The sequence below is a fragment of the Pleurodeles waltl genome, chromosome 12, assembly GCF_031143425.1.
Source record: "Pleurodeles waltl isolate 20211129_DDA chromosome 12, aPleWal1.hap1.20221129, whole genome shotgun sequence".
Lineage (NCBI taxonomy): Eukaryota > Metazoa > Chordata > Amphibia > Caudata > Salamandridae > Pleurodeles > Pleurodeles waltl.
The window spans coordinates 63,752,564-63,776,913 of record NC_090451.1 but is presented as its reverse complement, the minus strand read 5'-3'; the positions used below and the strand labels follow the sequence as shown (position 1 = coordinate 63,776,913).

At 46.1% G+C, this 24,350-nt stretch overlaps 1 protein-coding gene across 3 annotated transcripts in view; it reads left to right on the top strand.

Moving 5' to 3' along the window:
• CHAF1A (chromatin assembly factor 1 subunit A) overlaps positions 1-24,350 on the top strand; it is a 270,727-nt gene that overhangs the window by 179,316 nt on the left and 67,061 nt on the right. For all 3 annotated transcript variants that reach the window (XM_069216496.1, XM_069216495.1, XM_069216494.1), the window contains one exon: positions 71-323. In XM_069216496.1, coding sequence (XP_069072597.1) covers positions 71-323 — 253 coding nt within the window. The remainder of the gene's footprint in view (positions 1-70; positions 324-24,350) is intronic.

Sequence of the window (24,350 nt, the reverse complement as noted above, 5' to 3'; positions counted from 1 at the left end):
GTATTTCTGTACTTCAAAGGATCATGTTTTTGGACTCCTTTGTTTCTCATCACGTATTCTTTTTCTCCAGGAGCGGACAGACCCAGAGAATCAGAAGGTGCGTCAGAAGCTTAAGGCAAAGGAGTGGGATGAGCTGGTATCGGAGGGGAAGAAATTCCGTGTCCTAAAACCTTTAGTGATTGGCTGTATTTGGGAGAGCAGCGAAGCAAGTCGTGAGATGAAGGCACTGCAGCGGTTTGCAGCCTGTATTCTTGAATCTGTTATAGCGGAGGAGGAGCTAGCACAAGAAAAGTGCGAGAAACGGAAAATTAAGGACCAGCAAAGTAAGATTGGGTGGGGAGTGAAACCATGCACTTTTTCTCTCTGACCAATCCATCGACTGTTGTTCATGGGAATGATTAGGATGTTTTTATAGTGGACTCCTTGATAATTTTCCGGTATACAGGTGACACTAACTGGTCACTCTGGAAACCACTTCTGCATAAAAACTTTTATTTTTTTATTTTTTTACTGTGAATCATTTTTCTGACTAATGTATTTGAGATTTGTATTAGTACTTATAAAGTGCAGGGTCTGCACTAATTAGGATATCTTACCACTAAAAGCCTACATCTACACAAACTAGGCAGAAAGACACAGCAGCAAGCCACCAAGTTATGAGATGCGTTAAGCAGAAGGAAATTGCCAGATTTTCAGTTGCTTCCTAAATCTCATCAAATCAGATTCCTGCCTTATGTACCTGCCACTTAAAGTTTTTAATCATAATTTAGGAATCTCTCAATGAGACTGGTTCGTGGATTTCTGCAGACAGCCAGGAGAGGAACATTTACATTTTTGCCAAAGAGCTGCTCAGTTAGTAGTATAGGCTACCTTATGTTCAAAGCATATTAGAAAAAGATATTCTCCTTTACGTGCACCCAAATATCAGACAATTACTGGTGTCAAGTGGTTCTTCTGGTGATTTTGAACAAGTTGCAGCTTTTGAATCCAATAGACTGGTAGAATGAAAGCTTGAATTACAATAACATGTTAATGCGGATACAAATGCATTTAGGATCTGCACTTTGTGCTAGAGAGAATATGGATCACTTCTCAGCATGTGCAGTTGACAGACAGGATTTCATAACTGCTTTAGCTTTGCTAAGCTCAAGGATGACTTAATTTTCACACCAAGAGCTTTCACAACTCTTACAGGAACTGAGTAGTTGCCCCGAAAGATAACTGCCAGAACACTGAAGGCTTGATATGACAGAGAATTTCTGCTTTGTCACTATTACGTTTTTGATAGTTTGTGCTCATGTTTAAGAGGCACCCTTGGAGTTGAATCATTGCATCTGGAGTTATCCCTTTTCTTAAAATATGGGTATCATCTGGGTAAAGTTAATCGAACTCAAATGATTGAATGGGATCAGCTACATTGATCATGTGTAACAGTCAATGCTCCCCAATTATTTACTTGCAGTTTCCCACTATATCTGAATACTGCAAAGCAAGACTACAAGTACTTTTTTTACACCTTAGTTTCGTTCAGTTTTTCGTGTGGAAGTGAAATTTCATTTTTTCTTTTTTTAACAAAAAGGTAGTCTGCAAAGGAGTTCTGAATACTTGAACTATTATTAAGCATTGTGTTGCAGTTGCTATTGTTAAACTTGCTTACTGGATTCTAAATCGAAAATTAGTTTTAGGAATTTCAAGCTACCACTCAGCAGCTTGTAAATCATTACATTTTGCAGTTGACATACAGTACCTCTAACCACAAGGAATTGCTTGCTTTTGCTGCATTTGATCTTTGAAAGATTCATGTGCTTAAATTATTCCCCTTTATTGGTCTGGGAGCCCTTAATAGATTAAATCAGTAGTATCGAAGTGCAGTCATTTAACATAGTATGTGATTGAACTAGAAGGCAGACAATGAAGCAGGAGGTGGGGGCGCTGTGACCTGTACTCCCTCTAGAACCTGCCACCAATGTTTATATTTTTTATTGCACATTGTGAATGAGGAATCTTCATGTATCTGTTCTTCGAAGACAAAATGTACATTAAATCCTAGTTTTTAGCAAAACAATCTGCTGCAGTAACCAGATCTTTCTCAAATAAATGTGGCCAAATTGTTAATGCATCTAACATTAGGGATTCTAGCTCACCACTGTTCTGCAGTGTTTAGAAGCCATCACTGACCCAGTGCAGGAGCTGAATGGGAAAATGTATCTTCATTTAAAAATGTAATATTGTTCCAACTTTCATAGATTCACATGCTTGAATCATTCCCAGTCATCGAGATGGGAGTCCCCGATACCTTAGAAAAGATAATATCTCCATAGACATAACCTTAGAGGCCTAATACCTCATGCTTAGGTAATGTATCCAAATCATTATGTAAATAAGGACCAAACTTTAGAGTCCACGAATCAGAAGACCTTGCACTCTAGAACCATCCTGAGAGAAGCTCCAGTCCCTCAGATTTTTTTACCGCTCGTCATGCTTGGGAGTCTCCACTGAGATCTGCTCACTTTTTTCCTGTTTGTAATAGATTTTACCAGTACAACCTATGTACCTATTTGTCCTAGAGTGTTTTCACACTCAAAACACCTCTGGACTAACTATGGGCATGGATCGTATCTTATCTTCATAATGTCTTATAGAGAACAAGTTTCTTCAGAGCCTGCAGTCCATGTGGAAAGGAAAAAACTTCACTCTGAAGACCCACATAGAGACTGTATATATTGCCTCTAAAGATATGTCGTACTTTTTATTCCAAAACACTGAAGGCTAAAGAGGGAAGACTTCTAAAATGGCTGCTGAAGCTTAAAAATAGAAAAAACACGGTCTCTGATTCAGACAGGCAAGATTCTGCTTGGTCTTCCAAAAGGTCTCAGAAGAGAGAAAGATCACCTCTTTCTGATGAGGGTTCGGAACAGCCCTCTAAAACGTTTAAAAAGACCTCTAAGGGGTCTGGTAAAGGCAACAGCCTTTCAACATCACCTCATGAAGGGAAATCTTCCTCTTCAAGATCAGAAATAAAAGATCAGCCTTCTACTTCAAAAATGGTTTCTAAACCTTCAGAACCATCAACACCTACACCAAAGGTAATTCATACTTAAAAAAAAAAAAAAGAAAAAACCCTTCGGCTCCTCCAGCTGACACTGTCGTTGACAATTCCACCATTGATGAGGTCATTGTCGAGGAAGACATACGGTGGCTTCATGAGCAGCAGTAACATCAACTATTTTCAGCCTCAAGTATTGCCTCTTGCCCGTCGACGTCCTTGCCTCATCCTTCCACTCCAGTACCACGACCTATGTCGTCACACAGATCAGCGAGGAGTACCCCGCAGAGAACATTTCCACAGGATAGATTCAGAGGAGGAAGAGAGGGGGGAGGGGAGGAAGGAGAACTTTAGGACACACAATCTGAATGGGATAACTATCTAATACTAACCCCATCATCTCCATCGCCTACTTCTGTGGATTCACCCCCAGGTGACAGATTTCCATAATTTGCTTGAAAGGGCAGGTAAAAGATTTGTGCTACCCATGCCATCTAAACGAATGGACTGTTCTCCAGTATTGGGGTATCTTTCATAGATTCACATGCTTGAATCATTCCCCATCGTCGAAGTGGGATTCCCACGGTACATAGAAAGCAATAAACAGATAAATTCCCCCCGCCCCCCCCTTTTTTTTTATTGTAGTTAATGGCAAAAATACATTCACTTTTCTAGCTATCAGCCTCATTAGAAAAACCCAAAACTCAGCCAATCAGGCAAGACCACCCCTTTAGAATCCTCAGCACAGAGGCTCAGTCTCTCAGATTTTCTACCGCACGTCGTGTGTAAGGGAGTCTCCATGAGCTCTGCTCAGATTACTTTCTCTTCAGGAAATATTGTTCAGCTTTCACTCTTGGCTTGGCTGTAGTTTTTTCCATCATGTCTACAGCTAGAAAAGGTTTGTTTAGACCTTGTGGTACCTGTGGAAAGTTAAGGCTTCATTGTGAAGACCCTCACAAGGACTGCTAATACTGTCCCCATCCTGAACATAAGGTCAAGGATTGTAAGATCTGCAGGACATTTCCTAATAAGACCCTCAGAGACAGAGAAGCCAGACTCCTGCTTTGGCTTCAAAAGCGAAAATCCAGAGAAACTTTCTCTGAGGAGGAGGACAGCGATACATCAGTGGCCTCAAGAAAGAGGAAAAGGCCTGTGGAGAGCTTCTCCCCCAAGAGCAGTAAGTCAGCTAAGAAGCTGCATGTGTTTAAGGACAGACCTGAGGAACACCCATCAACATCCAGGGAACATAGTGGTAAGGTTCGTTCTGAGCCATCTACTCCTGCTACAACTTCAAAAAAGATCTTCAAGTTCCCTACCACCGTCGACATCCAAGATTTCCACACCGTCGACGACCACATCGTCAGCGGCAGGTCTTCCTTCATCGACAATAGCGACGGCCACATTTACAGCTGTCGTCGCCAATGATTACTTCATCTCCGCTGTCAGCTACAACCATAACGTCGGTGAGCTTAAAATACGGTCCCTCACCTGCTCACACCTTAAAGATTACAAAGAGACCGTCGGCGGGGAAAAAGGTGAGGTCTCTACCGTCCACGCACTCAACGGGTAAGCTCCAGAGCTCTTCGTCGACAATCCCACCGATGGAAGCATCGACGGTGCGGCAATCTAATTTGCCGTCAAAAGCAACTACTCCGTTGACGGCAGCTCCGTCAACACTGTCACTGTCTACGGCAACTCTGCCGATGACGACACCGCTAACGACTGCGCAGTCGACGCCTACACCATCGACGAACGTACCGTCGATGGCTCAATTTCCTGAATCTATATCCAAACAATATGGAGCATCTCCTTACTTACCTCAAAGGATTCTGCCGATAGAGTAAATCTACTCACCTGTTACCGTCTCATACATCGCCTAGTAAGGTCGCACCAGTACCCCCGCAGTATCTGTTTGCTGACGACGAGGAGGAGGAGGAAGATGACATATATTCGGATGACTGATTTTTCCCGGTGGCACGTAGCCCTTCAGAACTACGTATTAAATGTCAGGAGGAGGATGAAGAGGAGGGTGACCAGCTCTATTTTATTCAACAGCTGCAGAGTCACGTACAACCTCAAGAGCAACAGGAGCAGACGATCCAGATGCCTGTTTCCTTGATAGCCAATCTTCAGCAGATGATGCAGGACTATTACTCTAGATTCCCTCCACCTGGCTCCACTACTCCGGTACAACCTCCACATACGCTGATATCTACTCCTGTTCGGCCATCGGATTCTTCAGAACCTATCCCAGGTCCTTCATCTGGGCAGGATATTGATCCACCTTCGTCCGAAGACGAGCAGGAGGAAGGTGAAATTCAGGACACTGACTTGCTCATTCAAGAATGGGATGAATATCGGATCCAGACGCCATCTCCTACGCCACCACCGGTGGACTTGCCACCACAGGACATTGGAGGTTTTCACAGTGTGATGGAAAGAGCTGCAAAAAGATTTCAACTGCCAATAACATCAAAGCAGTCAGACTGTTTCCTATATGACTTCAAAGAGGACACTAGGAAGTCAGTAAGAGCAATACCCATTGTTGACTTCATTTGGGAAGAGGGGCTTAAAGTCATGCAGACCACATCTTCTATACCAGCAGTACTACCAAGACTCGAAGAAATACAAAGCACCAGACAACTCTCCAGCAGGTTTGGTTAGTCACCCTAAGCTGGATTCTGTCATATCACAGGCAGCTCAACGAAGATCTAGAAATCAGTCTTCATCTTTGACTGCCCCCACTCATAAGGAGGGACGACGGTTAGTTTCGATTAGCAAAAACTTTTCAACTATGGCGGCCACTACAGTCAGAGCAGCGAATTTCCTGGCAAGATACAACCGTCAGATGTGGTCCGATATGTCGCAGTTTATAGAGCTACTGCCGGAAGATAGAGCGGAAGCGTGCAAAATATTACAGGAGGGTGAGAAGATCTCAACTGAGATTATAGACTGCGCCATAGATGTCTCGTCTACAGGTTTCCGCCAGTTAGCTGGAGCAGCTGTACTCAGGCGTCAGGGGTGGCTAAAAGCTACATCGTTTCGACCAGAGGTGCAATTAAAGATACTGGACATGCCCTATGATGGTGAGCTCTTGTTCGGTAAGCATGTAGATGATGCTTTGCAATCTATTAAGACAGACACCGAGACAGCCAGATCCCTGGGTACATTGCAATACAGAAGACAGCCCTTTCGAGAAGCGAGAGAAAGAGGGCTCTATTCTTATAGAGGCGGCTTGCACCAGTACCGCCAATACTCATCCTACCAGGGACAGTTTCGTTCCACCATTGGGCAGCAACAGCCGCATACTTATCGACAACCGTCATCCACACACTTCAGACAAGCTGCGAAAGGAAAGTCGGCTTATAAAGCCAAAGAGGCAGCAAGAAAACACTGACCTTCATCAGTTGCCTGCACCCAACCCCTATACCAACACTAATAGGGGGCAGAATTTCCAATTTCCTCCACCAGTGGTCCCAGATTACTTCAGACAAAGGGGTACTCGATATTGTCAACAGAGGACATACACTAGAATTCAATCAGCCTCCCCCTCACGTACCACCGAGGGGTCCCCCACCTGCCCATCTCAAGGAACTTCTAGCGCAGATTGCCATCTTGATAGAGAAGTCGGCAATAGAGACCGTGCTGAGAAGTCGGCAATAGAGACCGTGCTGAGAAGTCGGCAATAGAGACCGTGCTGAGAAGTCGGCAATAGAGACCGTGCTGAGAAGTCGGCAATAGAGACCGTGCTGAGAAGTCGGCAATAGAGACCGTGCTGAGAAGTCGGCAATAGAGACCGTGCTGAGAAGTCGGCAATAGAGACCGTGCTGAGAAGTCGGCAATAGAGACCGTGCTGAGAAGTCGGCAATAGAGACCGTGCTGAGAAGTCGGCAATAGAGACCGTGCTGAGAAGTCGGCAATAGAGACCGTGCTGAGAAGTCGGCAATAGAGACCGTGCTGAGAAGTCGGCAATAGAGACCGTGCTGAGAAGTCGGCAATAGAGACCGTGCTGAGAAGTCGGCAATAGAGACCGTGCTGAGAAGTCGGCAATAGAGACCGTGCTGAGAAGTCGGCAATAGAGACCGTGCTGAGAAGTCGGCAATAGAGACCGTGCTGAGAAGTCGGCAATAGAGACCGTGCTGAGAAGTCGGCAATAGAGACCGTGCTGAGAAGTCGGCAATAGAGACCGTGCTGAGAAGTCGGCAATAGAGACCGTGCTGAGAAGTCGGCAATAGAGACCGTGCTGAGAAGTCGGCAATAGAGACCGTGCTGAGAAGTCGGCAATAGAGACCGTGCTGAGAAGTCGGCAATAGAGACCGTGCTGAGAAGTCGGCAATAGAGACCGTGCTGAGAAGTCGGCAATAGAGACCGTGCTGAGAAGTCGGCAATAGAGACCGTGCTGAGAAGTCGGCAATAGAGACCGTGCTGAGAAGTCGGCAATAGAGACCGTGCTGAGAAGTCGGCAATAGAGACCGTGCTGAGAAGTCGGCAATAGAGACCGTGCTGAGAAGTCGGCAATAGAGACCGTGCTGAGAAGTCGGCAATAGAGACCGTGCTGAGAAGTCGGCAATAGAGACCGTGCTGAGAAGTCGGCAATAGAGACCGTGCTGAGAAGTCAGAGGGGAACAGGCTTCTACTCTTGTTTCTTCCTTATACGGAAAAAGACGGGAGACTGGAGACCTATTTTAGTTCTTCATTCTCTCAACAAATTCCTCAAGAAGCAATCATTTCGCATGATCTCCCTTCAAGATGTCCTACGCCTACTCAACCGGGGAGATTTTATGACGTCCTTAGATCTCCAGGACGCATATTTCCACATTCCTATTCACCCTAGTCATCGGAAATTCTTACGGTTCAGGGTTGCAGACACTCATTACCAGTTCAGTGTGTTGCCTTTTGGCCTCAGATCGGCCCCAAGAGTTTTCACCAAAGTCTTGGCACCAGTTGCAGCCCACCTCAGGCAACGAGGGATTCAGGTGTTCCCGTACTTAGACGACTGGCTAATAAAAGCACAAACAACGTTAAAAGCTGCCAGTGACACAAGAACATGTTTATCTCTCTTCGGGACACTAGGCTTAACAGTCCATTACCCCAAGTCTCATCTAGATCCTTCGCAGAACATCACCTTTTTAGGAGCCGTCTCGGACACAGTCCAAGCGAGAGCCTTTGCTTCGCACGACAGACAGAAGAGACTTCAAGATCTAGCAACACGTCTCAGCAGAAGACAGTCCGCTTCTGTTCGGACCTACAAGTCTTTTCTGGGGATGATTTCTGTAAAGAAATGGCTCCCTGTTGCAGTTACCCCCCACTTTTTGCCTGATACTGATGCTGGCTTGACTGAGAAGAGTGCTGGGACCCTGCTAACCAGGCCCCAGCACCAGTGTTCCTTCACCTAAAATGTACCGTTGTATCCACAATTGGCACACCCTGGCATTCAGATAAGTCCCTTGTAACTGGTACTTCTAGTACCAAGGGCCCTGATGCCAAGGAAGGTCTCTAAGGGCTGCAGCATGTCTTATGCCACCCTAGAGACCCCTCACTCAGCACAGACACACTGCTTACAAGCCTGTGTGTGCTAGTGAGAACAAAATGAGTAAGTCGACATGGCACTCCCCTCAGGGTGCCATGCCAGCCTCTCACTGCCTATGCAGTATAGGTAAGACACCCCTCTAGCAGGCCTTACAGCCCTAAGGCAGGGTGCACTATACCATAGGTGAGGGTACCAGTGCATGAGCATGGTACCCCTACAGTGTCTAAACAAAACCTTAGACATTGTAAGTGCAGGGTAGCCATAAGAGTATATGGTCTGTGAGTCTGTCCAACACGAACTCCACAGCACCATGATGGCTACACTGAAAACTGGGAAGTTTGGTATCAAACTTCTCAGCACAATAAATGCACACTGATGCCAGTGTACATTTTATTGTAAAATCCACCCCAGAGGGCACCTTAGAGGTGCCCCCTGAAACTTAACCGACTATCTGTGTAGGCTGACTAGTTTTAGCAGCCTGCCACAAACCGAGACATGTTGCTGGCCCCATGGGGAGAGTGCCTTTGTCACTCTGAGGCCAGTAACAAAGCCTGCACTGGGTGGAGATGCTAACACCTCCCCCAGGCAGGAATTGTCACACCTGGCGGTGAGCCTCAAAGGCTCACCTCCTTTGTGCCAACCCAGCAGGACACTCCAGCTAGTGGAGTTGCCCGCCCCCTCCGGCCAGGCCCCACTTTTGGCGGCAAGGCCGGAGAAAATAATGAGAATAACAAGGAGGAGTCACTGGCCAGTCAGGACAGCCCCTAAGGTGTCCTGAGCTGAGGTGACTCTAACTTTTAGAAATCCTCCATCTTGCAGATGGAGGATTCCCCCAATAGGGTTAGGATTGTGACCCCCTCCCCTTGGGAGGAGGCACAAAGAGGGTGTACCCACCCTCAGGGCTAGTAGCCATTGGCTACTAACCCCCCAGACCTAAAACACGCCCTTAAATTTAGTATTTAAGGGCTACCCTGAACCCTAGAAAATTAGATTCCTGCAACAAGAAGAAGGACTGCCCAGCTGAAAACCCCTGCAGCGGAAGACCAGAAGACGACAACTGCCTTGGCTCCAGAAACTCACCGGCCTGTCTCCTGCCTTCCAAAGATCCTGCTCCAGCGACGCCTTCCGAAGGGACCAGCGACCTCGACATCCTCTGAGGACTGCCCCTGCTTCGAAAAGACAAGAAACTCCCGAGGACAGCGGACCTGCTCCAAGAAAAGCTGCAACTTTGTTTCCAGCAGCTTTAAAGAACCCTGCAAGCTCCCCGCAAGAAGCGTGAGACTTGCAACACTGCACCCGGCGACCCCGACTCGGCTGGTGGAGATCCGACACCTCAGGAGGGACCCCAGGACTACTCTGATACTGTGAGTACCAAAACCTGTCCCCCCTGAGCCCCCACAGCGCCGCCTGCAGAGGGAATCCCGAGGCTTCCCCTGACCGCGACTCTTTGAACCTAAAGTCCCGACGCCTGGGAGAGACCCTGCACCCGCAGCCCCCAGGACCTGAAGGACCGGACTTTCACTGGAGAAGTGACCCCCAGGAGTCCCTCTCCCTTGCCCAAGTGGAGGTTTCCCCGAGGAATCCCCCCCTTGCCTGCCTGCAGCGCTGAAGAGATCCCGAGATCTCTCATAGACTAACATTGCGAACCCGACGCCTGTTCCTACACTGCACCCGGCCGCCCCCGCGCTGCTGAGGGTGAAATTTCTGTGTGGACTTGTGTCCCCCCCGGTGCCCTACAAAACCCCCCTGGTCTGCCCTCCGAAGACGCGGGTACTTACCTGCAAGCAGACCGGAACCGGGGCACCCCCTTCTCTCCATTCTAGCCTATGTGTTTTGGGCACCACTTTGAACTCTGCACCTGACCGGCCCTGAGCTGCTGGTGTGGTGACTTTGGGGTTGCTCTGAACCCCCAACGGTGGGCTACCTTGGACCAAGAACTAAGCCCTGTAAGTGTCTTACTTACCTGGTTAACCTAACAAATACTTACCTCCCCTAGGAACTGTGAAAATTGCACTAAGTGTCCACTTTTAAAACAGCTATTTGTGAATAACTTGAAAAGTATACATGCAATTTTGATGATTTGAAGTTCCTAAAGTACTTACCTGCAATACCTTTCGAATGAGATATTACATGTAGAATTTGAACCTGTGGTTCTTAAAATAAACTAAGAAAAGATATTTTTCTATATAAAAACCTATTGGCTGGATTTGTCTCTGAGTGTGTGTACCTCATTTATTGCCTATGTGTATGTACAACAAATGCTTAACACTACTCCTTGGATAAGCCTACTGCTCGACCACACTACCACAAAATAGAGCATTAGTATTATCTATTTTTACCACTATTTTACCTCTAAGGGGAACCCTTGGACTCTGTGCATGCTATTCCTTACTTTGAAATAGCACATACAGAGCCAACTTCCTACAATTTCTTCATGCATTCCGTTGATAGAAAACTGTAGTCTACACATGAGAACACTTCAGCAGCAATTGGACAATCAATGGAAGCAAATGGAAGGATCTTTCGACGATATAGTTTGAATAACTCCATCAGCGAGACAAGCCCTCAAATGGTGGAAGGATACTCCCCTCATCTCGGAAGGTCTTTCATTCCTGAAAGACAAACCAGTGCACATTATAACAGATGCATCCTTAGAGGGATGGGGCGCCCACTTACAAGACCTATCAGTGAGAGGGAGATGGTCCACTCAGGGTTCGACTCTCCACATACACATATTAGTATTAAGAGCAGTTTCCTTGGCACTGTAGGCCTTCCTCACCAACATCAAGGGTTTCTCGGTGTTGATAAGAACTGACAACACCACAGTCATGCATTACCTCAACAAACGGCGAGATACAAGATCACAGGCATTGTCTCTACAGGCTCAGAAACTGGCATTGGGTGCTTCAGCATCGGATATTGATCAGAGCGGAATATCTTCTGGGGGCTTCCAACACATGGGCAGATGCCTTAAGCAGGACTCGAACTAGCTGTCACGAATGGGAACTCAATCAGACAATTCTCGACCGCCTCTTTCGTCGTTGGGGCAGACCCAGTCTGGATCTCTTTGTGACCAGAGAGAACAAAAAATGCCAACACTTCGCAAGGTGGCGACCGCAGAGAGGATCAAAGGGGAATGCGTTTTTGATCAAATGGTCAGGGATTTATGCCTATGCTTTTCCCCCCGCTCCCACTCATCCCGAGACTTCCGCAGAAGATGAAGAGGGAACCATGCCGGCTTCTATTGATTGCTCCCAAATGGCCGCGCCAGTTTTGGTTCACAGAGCTTCTATTGCTCTCGGAACAGCCTCACATACGGCTGAGAGCAGCACCAGACTTGCTAACAATGAATCGGGGGCAGGTCCGTCATCCGAACCAGACTTCTTCGATTATCGGCCTGGCTCCTGAATTCTATGAGTTTGACAGCCTAGATATCCCTTCAGACTGCAGGGAAGTACTTGTCTGTGCCAGGGCCCAGTCTACAAATAGGACGTATAAGCTCAAGAAGAGGTTCTACATATGGTGTTCAACTTCCTAACATTCACCCTCTGAAGTCCTCTCCAGAACAGCTCCTTCCATACCTGTTGCATTTAGCGAAGTCAGGTCTTTCCCACTCTATCAAGGTCCACCTCGCTGCTATATCACGTTTCCGACGAACATCAGACTTACCATCTTTATGGTCATCCAGGATAATAAAGCAATTTCTAAAAGGCTTGTTCAGGATGTTTCCTCCGATTCACCGTCCTCCACCTTCCTGGCATTTAAATATTGTGCTCTCCCAATTGATGAAGCATCCGTTTGAGCCTATTCACAAAGCAGACCTGAAATATCTCTTTGAAAACAGCTCTCCTTCTGGCCCTCACTTCCGCGAAGAGGGTTAGCAACATCCAGGCATTCAGTCTCACCACCTTTTCTGCAATTCAAATCAGAGGTGGTCATTCTAAGAACTAATCCAAAATGTATCCCCAAGGTTCCTTCGACCTTTCATTTAAATGAGCCGGTGGTTTTGAGAACATTTTTTCCAAATCCTCGAACTCCAGCAGAGCGAGCATTACATTCCCTAGACATTAAACGATGTCTGAAATTCTACATACAAAGGACTAGCAGCTTTCGTAAATCTGAACAACTATTTATTAGCTATGGACAGGTCAATAGCGGCAATGCCGTTTCCAAACAAACCATAGCACGCTGGATCTCTTCTACCATACAACTCTGCCACCAGTTAGCAGGAAAACCGCTATCGTCCAGTGTCAAAGCGCATTCCACTAGAGCGGTATCCACTTCAGCAGCTCTATTCGCAGGAGTTCCTCTGAACCAGATCTGCAGAGCGGCAACGTGGACGCATGCCCACACCTTTACCCAACAGTGCTGCCTGGATGCCACTGACAGGATGGATGCCGTGGTAGGACAAGCAGTGTTACGTAACTTATTTGCATAAGGTGAGCCAATAATCTTCTTTGCCCTCCATCCTCGAATGTATTTCCAGACTGATATATATATATATCAATCTATATATCATTTTTTTTTTTTTTTTTTTTATGTTAAGCATATTTAACTACCTATATAAGTCCATATAGGATGAAATGTGAACAAGCATGTTTCCTGGTATTTGCAGAACTTAAGCATCTCTTCTACTGCTGACTACTCTGATTAAAGCATGTGAATCTATGAAAGATACCCCAATACTGGAGAAGAAAATAAGTTACTTACCTGTAACTGTGGTTCTCCAGTATTGGTATCTTTCATAGATTCACATGCAACCCACCCTCCTCCCCATGGTGGCTCACCTTTTTATTTTTCTTAAAATCACTAGTGCAGAGAAATCTGAGAGACTGAGTCTCTGTGCTGAGGATTCTAAATGGGTGGTCTTGCCTGATTGGCTGAGTTTTGGGTTTTTCTAATGAGGCTGATAGCTGGAAAAGTGAATGTATTTTTGCCTTTGACTACAATGAAAAAAAGGGGGGGGGGGGAATTTATCTGTTTATTGCTTCTATGTACCGTGGGACTCCCACTTCGACGGGGAATGATTCAAGCATGTGAATCTATGAAAGATACCAATACTGGAGAACCACAGTTACAGGTAGGTAACTTATTTTCTTTCCTCTGATTTTTAAGGAGCCCTTTCAAAAGTGTACGATCCAAGCCCATAGTCTGTTACATCTGGGAGGAAGGTTTAAAGATGATGAAGAATCCAGCCACAGTAACTGCTGTCTTACCAAGACTAGACAAGAAGTGTAAAACCCCAGAAGACGCTCCAGCATGTCTAATTGGCCATCCAAATTCAGTTATAACTCAGGCAGCATCGAGGCATTAAAAGAATCCGTCAATGTCAATTACAGCGCCTCCAGACAAGGATGGAAGAAGACTAGACACCTTTGGGAAAAGGTTTTCCTCCTTTTCTGGGCTTATAGTGAGAGCAGCAAACTCCTTAGCTGTTTTGAGTAGATATGACAGACAATTATGGGCGGGTATCGCTCCATATGTGGACAAGCTTCAGGAAGATTCAAAGGCGGAAGCAAAAAAGATCTTGTTGGAAGGAGAGCACACCTTGGCGGAGATCATTGACTCTGCAATGAATATTGCTACCACTTCTTTTAGACAACTGGCAGGTGCGACGGTTCTCCATAGACCAGGCTGGCTTAAAGCTACTACTTTTCGACCGAAGGTGCATAATAAGATATTGGACCTTCTGTTTGATGAGGGAGGCTCTCTTTGGCAGACAGACTGATGAAACCCTACAAGCGATTAAAAGTGACACGGTCAGATCACTGGGTACCCTTCAGTTTAGAAAGTTACCTTTTTCGTGGCTCAAGATGGCTATGAGTATCATCTTATAGAGGGGATTGTCAACACCTTTGTTCTCTTCCAGGGGATCCTCATCAAAGTCATAAACATTGAATATTCCAGCCCTTGTGCGGGGACCCCGGAGCATATATAAAATACATACATATAAAGTATGAAATATGCACAAAAAATATATAGCATTTTTAGTAGACATATCTTTCATACTAAACTCATATATACTTGTGTAAAACAGAAATGCAGACTATAATCATAAACAGGCTAAAATGCTTTATTTCTATGAAGTTTTTTTTATTTTTATTTTTTTATTATAAAATTACAATAGAGAATAAATATCTACCCAAGCCCCCAAAACTAGGCTTAGGGAAATAAGCAGTAGTAATCACAAGAGAAAAAAGAGAAAAAACTACATTGAAAAACAATGGAGCATTCTTAGCCAATAGGCTGCATGCAGGTTAACACAGGAGAACCATAAAAACTTTGGCACCGTGCCTTTAAGACCCTGAGCACCTCCAGTATCCCACCATGCCTCAGGGGTGAAGGAAAGGTGACAGTTGGTTCACAGTTAGGTCAGTTCTTTTTTCCGGCTTCTTCTGAGAGGATCCTGGAGCATTGAGCTCTCAGTTTTTCTGAGTTTTTCTCAGAAAAATACTTTAAAACAGCGTTTTTTCCTGTTTCACTCGACAGATAACATCTTTGTCTGAGTTGGGCAGTTTTTTCCTGACAGAAAAATGCCTTCCCTTTTTGTCAAATGCCCTTCTTGTGGGAAGAAGGCCAGTCAGACCCACACTCTCTTTGTATTGTGTGCCTGCCTCAGAGTCACTGCCCTGACACTTGCAAGCACTGCAAGAATATGTCGAAGAGGACTCTGAAGGACCAAGAAAAGATAAGGCTTCATGAGAGGTAGAAAACATCGTCCTCTTCACTTCCCAGGCAACCAACAGGCCATTCTCAGGAGAGAATGGCTAGGTCGACGTCAGCAAGTAGGAAAGTACCTGTTTGTTCCCTGTCGACGTCGTCGCTGCCACCGTCTTACCGGCATAGATCGCCGGCGACCCGCCCGACATCGAAGGATACGGCGTCGCGGGAACATGGCCATCGCAGGGACATATCTCCGTCGACGGCAGCCCGCCGATCGATGTCGAGCCATCACCGGCGTGCCCGTTCGCCGCCGAAGACCGTACGCCCCCCGACGTCAAGAGATACGACGTCAATCGCCACGACGGCATGAGCGACATCCGCCGTCGGCCACCCGCCGCTCCACGTCGAGGCACACGACGGCGAGTAGGTCAAGGTCCAGAGATCGCCGCTCGAAGTCAAGACACTCTACGTCGAGGCACTCAACGTCGAGCCTAGAACAACCGGTGTGCCCTTCGTCGGCACAGCAGTCGACGTCGACACAGGTTTTACCTGTCTCGCAGGGAGTAGAGCATCGTCCTCCAGCAGATAAGGCCGCACCATCTCCAGTGGTCTCCATACGGAGCGATTCATCTCGTTCGAGAGCGGCATCATCGGGGCATGTTTCACCCATCAATTTATCACCAAGATGGTTGGAGAGCCTTAATAGACCAGCGGCCTCCCCGGATTCACAGTACTCTCGAATGTACTCTCCTACTGCCTCTCTCCCGAGAACACCATCACAGACAGCGTGGGCAGGATGGGCTCGTTCTGCTCCTCGCCAACCGACCGCGAGGCCTGGGACCTCTGTTAGAGCGTCTCGCAGCAGGTCTCGTTCCCAACGGCGATCCAGGTCACGATCACGACACAGAAGATCACCCTCTTGGTCGTCGTCAGGATCAGCTGTCGGACGTTACTCCCCCACTCTAACAGATTCTCCTCCTGCTAGGGTCTCACCGGTGGATGACATTACCACTTTTAACGAGGTGCTGTTAAGCGGAGCGCAGAAATTAAATATAGAGGTTCCAGAGCCATCTACCTCCTCGTCAGTCATCTTTGAGACTCTGCAGCATAGATCAGTGTCGAAAAAGCTACTGCCGCTAGTGCCTGGTTTGTTGCAGCCAACCATGGACACTTTTCTGGCCCCAGCCACACTCAAATCTGCCCCGGCTAGGATTCTGAAAAAATATAAGGCTCCCGAACAGGACCCTTTGTTCCTAAGAAAGGATCCGCCACCGGACTCTGTAATATTGGCCGCAGCCCGGAAAACCCACTCGGTGGCATCATCCTCCACGGTCCCCCCGGATAGAGAGCAGGCATCTAGACTCTCAGGGAAGAAAGATGTGCGGTACGGCGGCATCTGTAATGAAAGTCACCAGCGCTTCTGCACTCCTGGGCAGGTATGACTGTTCTCTGTGGGACTCCCTCAACAGATTCACAGAAAAATTGCCCAGAGAAGACAGACAGGATTTTCAAGAGATCCTGCAAGAGGGATGCCTGGTATCCAACCAGGTCATCAGCGCGGCGGCAGATGGGGCGGATTTAGCTGCACATGGAATCTGTGCAAGAAGGTCTTCCTGGCTGAGACTGACTGGTTTAAAGCAGGAAGCAGAACAGCGCATCCTAAATATCCTATTCAGCGGGAACTCGCTGTTCGGTACCCATGCAGATGAAGAAATGGCCCGCATGAAGACCGAGGTGGACACCATGAGGGCAGTAGGCCTGGAAAGGAAGAAAGATTTCAGGCGGAGGTATAGGCCTTATGACAGGCGCCCTTTCCAGCAGAGGGTTCAAACCCCTCATTGGTCCCAAAGGCCACAACAACGGCAGGGACGCCTTCTTTTTCAGGCTCGAAAGACCACAAGGGAGCGAGGGTCAAGTAGACCTCAGCAGTCCACACCGAAAGCGCCGGCCAAACAATGAGATCTCGCTTCCCTCGACACTGTACACCACTCCGGTGGGGGGGGAAGTATCACAGGTTATCTTCACGAGTGGCACTCTATCACAAAAGACAAATGGGTGCTCAACATTGTCGAAAATGGCTACTCTTCTTTTCAGACATCCTCCACCACACTTGCCACCAGCCAAATGCAGTCCATATCATCTCAGCCTGCTGCGCAAAGAGGCTCTCGCCCTCTTACAAAAGAAAGCAATAGAAAAGGTTCCACCTGCGCACAGGGGAAAGGGGGTTTACTCCTGTTATTTTCTGGTGGCGAAAAAGGGCCGAGAGGGCGTTTTCAGACCAATTCTGGACTTACGGCTGCTGAACAAGTACATAAGAAAACAGAAGTTCAGGATGCTGGCTCTTCACCAGATTTTCCCTCAACTACATCAGGGAGACTGGATGTGCTCCATCGACCTGCAGGATGCATATTTTCACATCCCAATAGCTCCCAAGCATTGGAAATTCTTGCGCTTCCAAATAGCTTCACAGCACTATCAGTTCAGAGTTTTACCATTCGGCCTGAAATCTGCCCGCGTCTTCTCGAAATGCGTGGCAGTGGTAGCGGCACATCTTCTAAAACAAAAGATCTTCATCTACCCATACCTAGACGACTGGTTACTGAAGGCTTCCTCTCCGGATCAGGCGAGAAGCCATCGGGACATTGTGCTCGGAGTTTTCGAGTCTCTAGGTCTTCAAGTCAACTACCAAAAGTCAACCTTGATTCCAACACAGAACCTTCACTACCTGGGAGCTATACTAAACACAGAGCTCCAAAGAGTGTATCCTTCGGAGGAACGACTATTATCAATAGACAGGAAGTGTCAAAACCTGTTAAAAGCTGACGCACCTACGGCCCGTCAGGTGACATCGCTGCTGGGCTCCTTGGCATCATGCATTTTCATTGTCCCAAATGCCAGGCTGCACATGAGGCCCCTCCAAGAGGCATTGGAGATCAACTGGAGCCAAAGGACAGGTCGCTGGGAGGACAGAGTGCGGCTACCGACAGCGGCACTTCAGTCATTGCAATGGTGGATGCACAGACCTCACCTGTCAGTAGGTGCTCCATTTCACCAGGTAGTTCCATCCGACACTCTGGTAACGGATGCGTCTCTTCAGGGATGGGGGGCTCATCTGGGTCCCCTTCAAGCTCGGGGCCTGTGGTCTGACAAGGAAAAGAAGTACCACATCAATCTGCTGGAACTCAGAGCGGTCCATCTGGCTCTCAAATCTTTCACTCCATTGATTCAGGGGAAATCTCTCCTAATACAAACGGACAATACAACCACAATGTATTATTTGAACAGACCGGGGGGAACGAGATCCCTATCTCGAGAGTCCCAAACGATATGGCATTGGCTCCTGGCCAGAGGAATGTCACTTACAGCAGTTCACCTGCCAGGTCAACAAAACGTGGAAGCAGATTTCCTGAGCAGACACCTAGAGGATGCACACGATTGGGTCCTACACGGCGAAGTCGTTGAAGACATCTTCGCTCAATGGGGTCGACCTCAATTGGATCTCTTCGCAGACGAAGTAAACAAGAAATGCCCAGACTTCGCATCCAGGTTCTACCGTCCGGGATCTCGAGGGAATGCCCTGTTGATCGACTGGTCAGGGATATTTCTCTACGCCTTTCCACCGATTCCCTTATACCGGCAGTGATCAACAAACTTTACAAATACAGAACCAGAATGATTCTCATAGCGCCACAATGGCCCCGTCAATTCTGGTACACAGATCTCCTCAACCTATCGGAAAAACCTCACAGGAGGCTGCCGTGCAGACCGGATCTTCTGACCAGGATGGAGGGCAGGATTCTACATCCCAACCTACCCTCTCTGAGCTTAACAGCATGGCTCCTGAATTCCTGCAGTATGGGCACCTAGGGCTCTCGCAGGAGTGCATGAACATCTTGAAAGAATCCAAACGACCTTCCACGCGGCGTTCTTACGCTTTTAAGTGGAAGAGGTTCTACATATGGTGCTGTCAACAAGGTCAGAATCCCATAAGGGCTCAGGAGGATGTCATACTGTCTTATTTACTTCATCTGGCAAAGTCCGGTCTGCAGGTATCATCTATTCAGGTACATTTGTCTGCCATTACAGCCTATCGTAAGTCACCTTCTCAGGAATCCTTCTTTACGAAACCAGTAGTCAAGGATTTCTTAGAAGGTTTGAAAAGTTTTTCCGCCCATTCGGAGACCCTCTCCTCCATGGGAACTGAACATAGTATTGTCAAAACTTATGGGCCCTCCTTTCGAACCTATACACAAGGCCTCTTTACAACACCTTACGTGGAAGACGGCTTTTTTGGTGGCCATTACTTCCGCGAGGAGGGTCAGTGAAATTCAAGCTTTGTTTTCCAAAGAACCGTACACAGTTTTTCACGACAATAGAGTGGTTCTGCGAACTCACCCATCTTTCCTTCCGAAGGTGGTGTCAGAATTCCACATCAATCAGACTATATCTTTACCGACTTTCTTTCCCAATCGGGAGACTCCGGTGGAGAAAGCATTGCACTCCTTAGGTTTGAAAAGAGTGCTGAAATTTTATTTGGATAAAACAAAATTGATTAGACATTCCAACCACTTGTTTGTAAATTATGGTCATTTGAGGACAGGAGAGGCAGCATCTAAACGAACGATATCAAGATGGATAGTTTCTTGTATTGTTAATACTTACCAGCTGGCTAATAAACAATTACTAGCTATGCCTAAAGCGCATTCCACAAGGGGAAAAGCGGCTACTGCTGCCCTCCTTAACAATGTTCCAATATCTGAGATTTGTAAGGCTGCTACATGGAAGTCCGTACATACATTTACTAGACATTACTGTTTAGACTCGGATGCAAGAGCAGATGCCCAAGTGGGGCAGGCCTCTCTGAGAAATTTATTTGCATGATACATATCTATTCCTGCACTTCTGTTAGACAGTCCGCAGAGTTTAGGGATGGGCTTGCTAATCTATTCAATGTTTATGACTATTGATGAGGATCCCCTGGAAGAGAAGGATAAGTTACTTACCTGTAAATCCTAGTTCTCTTCCAGGGGTATCCTCATCAAAGTCATAAACAACCCACCCTCCTCCCCGGGCGCATGTCTCCTAGAAGTGCAGGACAGACTGTCTTTCGAATCAGTTACACAGATTGTCACCGTAAAAAAGTACTGACCTAACTGTGAACCAACTGTCACCTTTCCTTCACCCCTGAGGCATGGTGGGATACTGGAGGTGCTCAGGGTCTTAAAGGCACGGTGCCAAAGTTTTTATGGTTCTCCTGTGTTAACCTGCATGCAGCCTATTTGCTAGGAATGATCCATTGTTTTTCAATGTAGTTTTTTCTCTTTTTTCTCTAGTGATTACTACTGCTTATTTCCCTAAGCCCAGTTTTGGGGGCTTGGGTAGATATTTATTCTCTATTGTAATTTTATAATAAAAAAAATAAAAAATAAACTTCATAGAAATAAAGCATTTTAGCCTGTTTATGATTATAGCCTGCATTGCTGTTTTACACAAGTATATATGAGTTTAGTATGAAAGATATGTCTACTAAAAATGCTATATATATTTTTTTCGTGCAGATTTCATACTTTATATGTATGTATTTTATATATGCTCCGGGGTCCCCGCACAAGGGCGGGAATATTCAATGTTTATGACTTTGATGAGGATACCCCTGGAAGAGAACTAGGATTTACAGGTAAGTAACTTATCCTTACCCCTCCTACCCAACTCAACAGTTTTGTACACAGGAGTCACAAAGGCAACCACCCCAAGCATCCTATGCAAGACCTCCTCCTAGGGGTAGAGCATGTCAAGGGAAAAAGAGGATGTTGCCAATGACCAATTACAGGCTTTGGCTACCTCCTTGCCACCAAGTCTTTAAAAAAAAAAAAAAGAAAATAGGTGGAAGAATATCCTACTTCCTTAAAAAAAAATGGCCAAAAAAAACATTGGACCAGTGGGTATTAAATAGTTCAATTCTGCCACACCTTAAGTCACCCAAATCCCACCATCACACCCTCCACATACCTCCATTCAAAAATATCTTAAACAGCTCAAGTTGGAGGTCAAGACCATGCTAAGGAAGGGAGCAAAAGAGTCTTTTATTTGGAAAATTGGAGAGGATTCTACTCCATTTTCTTTCTAATACGCAAGAACTGGAAAGAATGGCGCCCCATCCTTGACCTTGGATCTCAACAAATAACTCAAGCATCAAACCTTTTGCATGTCACGATGCAGGATATTGTCCTTTGTATGAACCACAGAGACTTTATGGCAACCCTGGCTCTACAGGATGCATACTTTCATATCCCAATCTCTCCTGCCCACAGAAAATGTGTTTGCTTTACAGTAGGCTGCAGCCATTTCCAGTTCAGGGTTCTTCCATTTGGCCTGAAATCAGCTTGGTTGAGAAAGCAAAAACACCAAATATTTCTGTATTTAGACGATTGGCTCATAAAAGCACAATAGAGTCGGGCAGCTCACAACTGAACAAAAGCGTGCATGGAATTATTCAACGAGCTAGGTCTCTCTAAATTGGAACAAATCAAATATCTTGGCAGCAAAAGTAACTACTTTCCTATGAGCGAAAATAGACACGATCAGACACGAGGCAATTCCCACATTGGAAATACAAACCAAACTCATGACTTTAGCAATCAGAGTTGAAAGAAATGTTTCAGTACACAGTTACAAGTCTGTATTGGGGATGATGTAATTTTGCATTCAGCTAATTTCCTTTTGCTGCCTAAGAATGCGCCCCGCCTACAGGAGAAACTAGATCTTCAATGGATGCAAAAGAGAGGGTCATTGAACGACATTGCCACAGTGACTCCACGCATGATCAAATCATTGCACTGGTAGACAAAACAATCAAATATTGTGATAGGCCTTTTCTGCTTCAATGACCTCTGCTGGTCATTACCATGGATGTCTCTGGAAGGATGAGGGGCATATCTACAAGACAGAGGTCAGCAAGAGGTGGAAAAGCTCTCTTCAAAAATATCGCATCACTTTCTTAGAGCTAAAAGCTGTTTTTCTGGCTCTATAAGCTCTCATCCCTAGAATAAAAATCTGCTGTTTTCAAGAACAGACAATACAACAATGCATTAACTGAACAAGCAGGAAGGAACAAGGTCTCTTCTATCTTGAGAATCTCAAAATATTTGGAATTAGGCTATTCAAAATGGGTTAAGTTTAAGAGCAGAACACCTGGCAGGGAGATAGTCTGCTAAGGGTGTCTGCTGTCTCGTTCTAACACAGTCCTGCCACGAATGGGAATTGAATCAAGAAGCTCTCAACCAAGTCTTCAAGAAATGGGGCACACCCAACTTGGATCTTTGCGACCCCACAGAACAGCAAATGCCGCTTCTACGCAAGCTGGGATCACCATATGGGGTCGTGGGGGAATGCCTTTTCGATGGCATGGTGCGGAATATTTGCGTATGCTTTTCCACCGATTCCCCTGATTTCAAGGGTGCTCACGAATCAAGAGAACGTTGCTGGCTAATCCTGATAGCCCCATATTGGCCTTGCCAGCATTGGTTCTCGAACTGCTCCTGCTGTTGGAGAGAGTCTGCATTCCGCTGGAGGTCTCCCCAAATCTGCTAACGATGAGAGGGTCAAGTCCTACATCCAAATCACTGAAATTATCAACTTGGTTCCTGAACACAATGAGTTTGCCCACTTAAATATTCTCCTAGAATGTAGAATACTCTCAAAGGACAGGGCTGATAGCACAAACAAAACTTACTATCTGAAGTGGAAGATGTTTTGTTAATGATGTAAAAAGAAGAGATAAATCCACTATTGTCAGCACCAGAAGAGATATTACCCTATCTCCTGCATCTGGCATCTTCAGGATTAGCTCATGCATCCATTAGAATGCACCTCGAGACTATATCTAGTTTCTGACGTTCCCAGACATCTCCTCCTTTAATGGTCCTGTGGGTTAATAAAACAGTTTCTCAAAGAACTGTTTAGAGTTTTCCTGCCAGTAAGACCTCCCCCACCTTCCTGGCAACTCAGCAGTGTACTCTCAGCTCATGAGACATCCATTTGAACCCATTCAAAAAGCAGAATTGAAACACTTATTGTGTAAAGTAGTTCTTCTAGTGGCTTTTACTTCTGCTAGATGCATCAGCGAGATCCAGCCTCTTACGATTCAAGAGCCTTTCCTTCAATTTAAAGACTGGGTAATCCTTCGCACAAACCTGAAGTTTATTTACAAAGTACCATCGGACTCCCACAATAATGAGCCTTTGATCTTAAAGACTTTCTTTCCAAATCAGTCATCTCCAGCCGACAGGGCTTTTCACTAGCTGGACATAAAAAGATGTATTAAGTTTTTTTTATTTGGAGAAAACCAAACACTTTCACAAGTCGAAACAATTACTTGTCACTTATAGCGCTCTTCAAAGGACAACCCTTTTCGAACAAAGGCATAGCAAAATGGATATCTGCTATGAAATTATCAAGCACCTGGGAGACCTTTACAAACTTCAACATTGATGGCATTATTCGCAGGTGTACCTCTACAAGACATTTGCATCTGGACATCTGGAAGAGTACACACATTTACAAGACATTACTGTCTGGATGCGATTCCTAAAGGTGATGTGGCAGTAGCCCAGGCAGTCTTGCAGTATCTTTCCCAGTAAAGGTGAGCCAACTTCGCCTCCTCACCATCCTTGTTTTCTGGTACTGCACATTGCATATTTTGATGATTTTGGCCCGCATAGCGAGGAGAGGCTCATATCTCTACAGGGCTCTCATCTTTATCTGGTGAGCGTCCCAGAGAAAAAGGCTTCAAAAGAAGTACCACCCTCCTGAACAGGATCTTGCTTTCCTACGAACGGATCCAACACCACACTAAGTTATAGTAGTGGCAGCCAAAAAACATGCCACTACTCCTACATCCACAGTACAGCTCGATAAGGAAAGCTGAAGAATTGACTGGGTTGGGGAAAAAAGTCTGTACTACGCGGCAACCTCAAGGCTGCAAACGCTACAGCTGTTAGGCAGTTATGACCGGGCGTTATGAGACTCCATACAACAATTTGTGGAACATCTCACAAAAGATACAAGGATTTTCAGGAAATCCTTAATGAAGGCCTGCTCGTCTCTGACCAG